Source organism: Triticum aestivum, chromosome 3B (genome assembly GCF_018294505.1).
Source record: "Triticum aestivum cultivar Chinese Spring chromosome 3B, IWGSC CS RefSeq v2.1, whole genome shotgun sequence".
Classification (NCBI taxonomy): domain Eukaryota; kingdom Viridiplantae; phylum Streptophyta; class Magnoliopsida; order Poales; family Poaceae; genus Triticum; species Triticum aestivum.
Window position 1 is genome coordinate 33,757,412 of NC_057801.1, and position 8,201 is coordinate 33,765,612.

Below are 8,201 nucleotides of genomic sequence, written 5' to 3' on the forward strand. Positions count from 1 at the left end.
AGCGACCATCCGTGTTGCCTCGCGGAGGCCGACAACGGCGGTGGTGCAGTTTGTGCATCGGTGTTGCTCGAGTCAGAGGCGACACTGATTGAATCTGTTCAACACGAGAGAGAGAGAGAGGGAGAGAGGGAGAGAGAGAGAGGTGGCCGAGCACTTGCTCGCCGGCATCTGAGCTGTGGACTTTTCATTTGCACAATGGCCTACCATTGGCACCCGAGGAGGCATCCTGCTTCTGTGGGACGACAATCTCGTGCATATGTATAGAGTGGCCCACCTAAACCCGTCCTAGAAAAATTAGAAACTGAGGGGGTGATGAGGGGGAGGGGGGCATTGCCCCCTCCCTCCGCTCCCCTCACTTCCCCTCCCTGCGCAGCATACAAAACAGCATATAAGCAACTTACTGATTCCAGTTTCTTTCATTTATACGTGTTCTTTCTTTTTTTAGAATGCATGGTATTTTTTGTAAAAACAAAAAAATTCAACCCAAAATCTTGATCTGACGATTGACAAATGGCAATCTATGTTTGCATAATGCAGATCATTCATCACCAGGATAAGAGTTTGCCTACACCAGCTCTTGGATGAATGACTTGTACCAAGAATAATCATCCTACTTGCTAAAAATGTTTATACGGTGGGGCACACAAGGAATGAAAATTGCTCCACAACGCCTGTAACGAGGTAAGAACGCCCGCGGGCGCCGCCATTGATGGTATGGCCGAGGCTGAACCAAGCTTTTCCTGGCAAATTCGGACCCATCCCCGGCTGGATCGCCATATCGACCTCCTCCATCATCCCACACGCTCACGGGTGTCGTCTACCGTCGGGAAACCACACGACTGGAGCTGCACCACCGCCCCGCCTGAGTGAGCCATCGAAGGCGGAAGGGCCCTCACCACTGCGTCGCTGATGCCAGACGACACACACGTCTAGGACACCCGCACAGGACACCGTCATGTTTTCCTTCTTTTTTTATTCCTTTCTATCCTTTTTTAGTTTTTCATTTTTTATTTTCTTTTTATCTTATATTTTGATATTTTATTTTTCAACAAATCTTCAGAAATTTTAAAAGAATACATTTTTTTTAAAAAAATTCGTTTTTTCTAAAATGTCCCTATTTTGAAATTTTGTTCAAAAATTCCAAAAACAAATATAATTTTATAATTTTTTCACTACTTTACAAAAAAGTTTGATAATTCAAAAAAGTTTGTAATTACTAATTTTAACAATGTTCACATTCAAAAAAATTCACAAATTCGGAAAATGTCTGTGAATTTCAAAACATGCTCCCCCTTTCAAAATTTATTCGCAATTTAAAGAAATGTTCACGTTTTCAAAGTTTGATCGCAAAATCCAAAAAATGTTCCAGGAATCTAAAAAAATCGCCTTCGAATTTTTTTCCACAAATTTTGAAGTGGTTAAGGAACTTCTCTCTCCAAATACGTTCACACATAAAAAAAATCATGTTTTCAAAATGTGTTCACGAATTCAAAAAAAATCGGTTAATTCCAAAACAAGTTCACATTTTGAAAATTTTGTTCGTAATTTGAAAAAAAAAGTTTGCTTTATTAATTTATGTTCATGTACTTCAAAAAAGTTTGCATTTTCAAAAACTGGTTGTAATTTTAAAAATTGTTGTCCCTTTTTCGAAAAATGTTTGGATTTAAAAAATATTCGACTCTTTAATGATTTATTCAGAAATTAGAAAATGTTTCTGTTTCACGTTTAATTTTTACTTGTTCGATGGAGCTAATTGCAACATTTCTACTATAAACAAGGGAAGAAAATGATGCATGAGGTAAGATGGCAATGCATGAGAAAACAGGGTAGCACCACAGGTTACAGCAATGTATCACATTCAACATCTCTCTCATATTGTTCAGCAATGTAGGAAAAGTTCAAGGGAGCAGTAAATGTCTTGCAGGGCCATAGGCTCTCGAGTCCCAGCTGACGCAGACATTGTCCCCGGCGACTTAGCAGTGCACCTCGGTATCTTCTAGATCTCCTCCGGAAAGCTGATCGAATCGCCAGGCAGCCCAATCACTCTGTTCATCGGTCTACCCTATTGTCCACCGGCGACCTGCAAACACACATACATATAGCAGCACCAAGAATCAAGAACCAGTGTCTATGTGCACCACCCACCAATCGGAAGCCTCAGGATTCAGGAAACTCACAAGCCTCAGGATGCGGAACATAAAATGCGGAGAGTAGGTAATTTCTGTCCAGTTAAAGCGGAGATGTAACAGAGCAGACCAATATCTAACTATTCCAAATGACAACAAGCTACAGAGTAGAACAATTGTCTTCTAAACTCAGTCTACTTCCTCGAGTTAATTAGCTGCTTATAGATAACCCCAAGTCTTGATGGGATTCGAACAGGTTACTGCAAAATTTGTAGGAATTTGTCTTCTTTTTCAAAAAGGAGGATGATCCACAGCCCCCAGCCTCTGCATCAAGACTTCTAAAATGGAAGGCTTTGTGGTTTCCCTCCCCTTTTTCGTTAACGGGAGATTTTTCTGAGAGAGGAAACCATGCAAAATCTTGAAGACCAGCTAATGATCTGGCGATGGTGTGCGTCTGTGCAATGCAGCACCAAGTGGAGATATAATGGTATACTACCTGCCACAGTTCTTGGTTCAAATACCAGTTCAATGGTAACGTCCATCTTACTAGCTAAATAACACGTAGTCAAACTTGACAAATACAGTACAATTTTGAGTTGCAAGATACTGATCTTCCATTGGGACAACTGAGTTACATAAGATACATAACAAGACAACAAGCTAAGCAAAGATAAATTCTACTGCCACTACAAACGACAACAAGCTACGTACATAGCAAGACAACTGAGTTCTAAACACGTTTTAGTTCCTCCAGCTGATGGTGATTAAAGAGCTTTGGGCAACATCTAGCTAGCTGTTTCACCATATGCAGTCATTAAAAGTGGTGTTAGCATAGTGGCCCAAAAGGCTCTGTCCATATATAGCTTCCAGCTGAGATCCCTATGGCGCCACTCTGTCGATGCGGATGTGTACAGTGAGTTCACCAGATGAGGTCTCGGCGAATTCCAGAGGAACCAGCAGGAAGAAGTTGCCCATCTGAACTCCACCCACCAGCGAGCTGCTTGACACGTGAGGATCCTTCTGGAACACGAGCCTCCCATCGGTTTTCCCACCAGCGACACCATGAGCAGCCGAGATGTTGCACGAATAGCTCGGTTCAGACTCGTGGGGCCTGACGCAGACCACGGTGAGAGCACTGCCGATGCTGGTCAGGGTGTTGATCAGGAGGAACAAGGACATGTCCTCCCCAACCAGAAGCATGAACCGGCGGTCTCGTGCCAAGAGGATCTTCAGTGGCTTGTTGTAACCCAAGTTGGTCGGCGACCATCCGTGCGCGGTGACGAAGTGGTCCAGCAGGCAACATGCCGGCGCTTTGAAGGCACAGTCATCCTCTGGGCAGTAGCATGGAGCATGTGGGCATGAACTCTCATGCTTCTCTTTCTCCTGGTAGCCGACGAACTCGTTGCAGCCGTATGTTTGGTTCGAGCATGGCACTTTCATGGCGTCGATGAACTGCTCGAGCTCGACGCAGCGGGAATAGCTAGTGCTTTTGCAACACAGAGGGCAGAATGTACCCAGCCTCAAAACGTGCCCAACCTCACGGAGCTTTTCCGGGCACTGAGAACACAAAACGTGCCCAGCCGCACACTGAAGAAACATGAGAATATTAGCACAAGGATCAGCAGCAGCAAACAATGGATAATAAACTGCAGAAAAACGCACAACTAAACAACTGAGTGCAATGCAGGCAGAAACATGAAAGATATCAGTCATCTACATAGTAAGGGAACAACCAAATCATAAGCATTTCACTACCAACGACTAGAGTAAAAACAGGCTGCTCCTTAGTTACGGTATGGAACATTGTATTCAGTTGTGAAACCAACAACTAAGACCCTACATAGTAAGCGAGCAGCCAAAGTGGCATTTGACTACAAACCACCAAATTGGAAACTGAGTTCTGACTGCTACAAATTCACTTTTCAGATTCCATTTTGTTATCCTAGCAGGAGCCAAACAAGTAAATGGAAAAAATGTTTCTTCAAAAAGAAAAAAGGGGAATAAATTGCAATTTATGGCACCTAAATGCTGATCCACTGACATTCTTAAATTTCAGAGGAAAACAGCAGGCAACTTTCACCTTTGCCCATGCAGTATTTGCTATTAACCAGGGAGAAAAGATCCTTTTTTTTACTCCCAACAACAATGAGAAAAACGTATACATCAATGCACTCTTAGGGAGAAGAAAGTGTAGCAAGAGATAGCTAGACTAGCATCTTACCAAACAAGCTGCTCCTCAAGTTACGCTATGGAAAACGCATTCAGTTTTGAGACACCAACAATTAAGAACCTACATAGGAGTAATAAGAGAGCAGCTAAACTAGCATTTAACCACTATATTGAAATTGAGTCCTAACTGCTGCCCTGTTCAGCTCTGAGACACCAGCAATTAAGATCCTACATAAAAAGAAACCAGCTAAAACTAGCATTCCACTGCTGCCCACTAGATTGGAAATTCAGTCATAACTTGTTCATTTTCAGCTTCAAGACACCAACATCATGGTCCCATTTAGGAATCCTAGCCAGAACAACAGCAGCCAAGAAGGTATAAATGGTTGTAAATATTGCAATAGATGCCACCGAAATGTTGATCAACTGACATTATGCCTCCTAAACTTCGCCTGCCGTTTATAACCACTATGTGCTAATCTAGCATTTCACTACTACAGACTAGATTGGAAGCTGGGTCTTAGCTGCTACATTCAGTTTTCACATACAAGCAATCAAGACCCTACAACGTGCCATTTCCCATTTGGTTATCATGCCACTGCAATTTATGCCATGGAATAACTGCAACTTATGCCATGGAAATGTTAATCCACTGGCATATTAACCACTATAATGGAAATTGAGCCCTAAATGCTACCCTATTCAGATTTGAGACACCAGTTTTTAAGAGACCAGCTAAAATAGCATTCCACTACTACCCACTAGACTGGAAATTGAGTCTTAAGTGCACCATTTTTTTTAGCTTGTAGACAGCAACAGTTAACGTCCTACCAAGGTCCCATTTAGGAATCCTAGCAAAATGTTCTAAGCCAGCAAGTCACTAGTACAGATGCAGAGTAGACTGAAAACCAATTCCTGGCATTCAGTTTTCACACGCAACCAATCAGGACCCCACAAGGCGGCATTTGTTCGTCCTACCGAGAACAGCAGCATTCAGAAAGGTAAACGGAGCATTCATCTTTTCCATCGAGGAGCAAACAAGGAATGACTGCATTGTGCATCCTACCAAGAACAATTGAAGCATCTTTTCCTTTGATTAGGAGACAAGGCACAACTGCAATTCAAGGCATTGGAAATGCCAATCCACTCCACTGGCATCATATCACATAGCACACATTTCAGAGGAAACGGCCGGCCCATGTGCGGTAGTATGTGCTACAGCAGCGTACAGCCTACTAGTATCAGTGAGAGGAGCAGCTACAGCCACATCTGAGTGTACACTCTGCTCTCAGGAATCTATCCGGGCAAATAAAATTAAAGAACTGTATCTTGAAGATGAGGAGGGATGGAATGCGGCGGGAGGTGTCACCTTGAAGATGGGTGGCTTGAGGGGCTCGGAGCAGATCCTGCAGCGGAGAGCTTTGGACTGTATCTTGACGGTCACCTCGCCGCCGGGCCTCTCCTCTTCCGCCTCCGCCGCCGCCGCGGCGTCTGGCACTGACCCCTCTCCAAGGTCCTCCGTCTTGGTGCTCTTCACCGGAGGTTCTTCCGCCATGGGCGGGCAGCCCTCAGTGGGGCGGCTCGGAGCAGAGCCGAGGGAAGGGGAGCTGGGGAAGCAGAGCTTGTGCGAGGCCAGGTTTTGGTGAGGGTTTGGTTGTGCTGGCTGTCAAATCAAAGATAAATGCCAGTGGTGAAAACAGAAATGAGCGGCTAGGCGTCAGTCGGATAAACAATTTATTTTGCAGAGGATCAGTTCATCTCCCCCCACACCCCACATCCGTTGGATCAACATCCAATGGACAGTGTGCTTCATCTTCAACATCAAACCGGTACATACAGTTTCTCTTTTTCTTCTCACCGCCGCCGATCCAGCCCAGGCCTAACCGCTTGCCTCCTTCGCCCGCGGTCGGTGGCGCTCCCACAACCGCCTCGCCGCCGCGCGCTCGCCTCGACCATCCTCCATCGTCGGCCTTGTCGCCACCCCCGAGCATCCCTTTAAACCGACGAACCACCTGGAAATTCCAGGTGAACCTCCCCCCCCCACCCACCAGCCCCCTAAGAAAACCAGTGTTGTTGCTACCCCGGCCAACCTACATCCCTGAGATATGTCGTCGGCGACGTAGGTGCTCTGCGCGCCTCCTCCTCCCTTCCCAACAGAAATCGACTTACCCAAATTTTATTTTCAAACGATTGACATCCAGCTGAAGTAAAAAAGGAAAAGCGAACGAGGGCCGTGATTCGTGGAGAAAAAAGTTTTGTGTGCATTGCATTAAGTCCCACTTCTTCCGGCTAAAGAAAAATATTATACTTTCACGCTAGTTCACAACCACATTCGTATCGCCACAGAGGTGGTTCATGAGTCGCATCTTTGTCACATCTCAGTGCAAAAGCCGCTTAACCCTAGATCTGCGCAGCCAGGTTCACGTTGCAGAAGAGCCATCGCCGACTAGCCGAAGTTTAATCATCCATGTGTCATTGACCACCTCGTCGTCGGTGTGCTCGTTCATCACCTTTGAGGTGGACGCACATGTGACAATGTGAGAGAGAAGTGGGTTTCACTAAAATCTGACACGGCGTAGGCGCCTCTTCAACCTCTCTCGCGTCAAAAACAAGTGTGACCCAAGCCACGTCAAAGATCGAGCCAGACTAGCACATTTTGTCTCTAGGGCATTTTATGAGTTAGTTGACCAAATTGCTCCTTGAGGGCGAGTTATATACAGATGGCGTCTTTTACCTAGTAAAGATTAAACTTTTGTGAAGCACGAAAAGCAAGGAAGTCGATATAGACACCATGTTGTCGACTAGTACATCTTTTACCATTAAGACTAGAACATTAATGATGCGCATTGCTGCGCCCGTTTATTAGGAAAGTTGAATGAAAGAGGGTTGCAATGTTTTGTAAAAACATGTAGTTGGTTTTATTTTCAAGTAATTACAAACTACAATAGAAGTTCCATTTGTTTCAGTTTGGCTGGTATGTTTTTTTTTTTGTGCGCACTGCACATGCAGTCAGTCCAGTTGAAAGCAGTGCCTCAAATTGAATTAGATTCTTTCTAGATAAGTGAATTGATAACCCTTGCCAACTATAATGCATCAAAAAAATGATAAAGGGGAGTGTAGGTGGGAGATCCTAACACGTACATGTGGATACATCAACAATTCAATTACGGATTCTACTTCACAGTGTACTGGAGAATGGAAAAGAAAATATACATTACATTTAGAAATATCTAAAAAGAAGGGAAAGGTAGATATCTAAGACAGATGACCATCCTGACTACCACATTATATGCACGCTGCCGAGCCTTTTTGTTGGATGAACAATCTTGGATTTTTCTATACCTGAAGTGAAATATACAATAAAGTTAGTGAGAATTTTTTTAAACGATGTCCGTGAACACCAATATAATTTCTAATCAAATCAAGGTAATAAAACTGAATCACAAGAGAGCTTGCGTGCAAACATCAAATATATACTCATCGATCCAACAAAAGGAAATCATTATATGCTCTGGCCCATAGCTGCGTTGCTGGCAGATAGCAACCGTAGTTGCGATCCGGCAATAGCATGGTGTGAACCACACATAATCAATTGATCCGGTGATAGCATGGTGTGAACCACACATAATCAATTGATCCGGTGATAGCATGGTGTGAACCACACATAATCAATAGCATCAAATTTAACTAAGTAAACGTCCGAGAGATGATTAAGTAGGAAGATGAGGTATTGCAGTGGATATGTACTAACCTGGTTTGGCAACTATTAAAGTTTTCCGAATCAACCAGGCTCCAACACCATAGATCTGGTCTGTGGATTACATCGAACATGAACAAAGGGGAAATGATGTTGTACAAATATGCCAACATATATACCATTGGCAGGTGCTTTGCTCTATAGTTTTT

At 43.9% G+C, this 8,201-nt stretch overlaps 1 protein-coding gene across 1 annotated transcript; it reads right to left on the bottom strand.

The window, feature by feature from the left end:
- Positions 1-2,669: 2,669 nt before the first annotated feature.
- On the bottom strand, positions 2,670-5,957 carry LOC123068406 (putative E3 ubiquitin-protein ligase SINA-like 6). Its single transcript, XM_044490996.1, has 2 exons — positions 5,665-5,957; positions 2,670-3,713 (listed from the first exon to the last, which is right to left on the bottom strand). The coding sequence occupies exons 1-2, from the start codon at positions 5,848-5,850 to the stop codon at positions 3,006-3,008; spliced, it is 894 nt and encodes a 297-aa protein (XP_044346931.1). The 5' UTR covers positions 5,851-5,957; the 3' UTR covers positions 2,670-3,005.
- Positions 5,958-8,201: the final 2,244 nt, after the last annotated feature.

Excerpts from the sequence above, each read along its gene's own strand:
- LOC123068406 (XM_044490996.1), bottom strand. The coding sequence starts at position 5,850 with ATGGCGGAAGAACCTCCGGTGAAGAGCACCAAGACGGAGGACCTTGGA. Across the intron at positions 3,714-5,664 it reads TCAAGCCACCCATCTTCAAG|TGTGCGGCTGGGCACGTTTT; the intron begins GTGACACCTCCC and ends ATGTTTCTTCAG.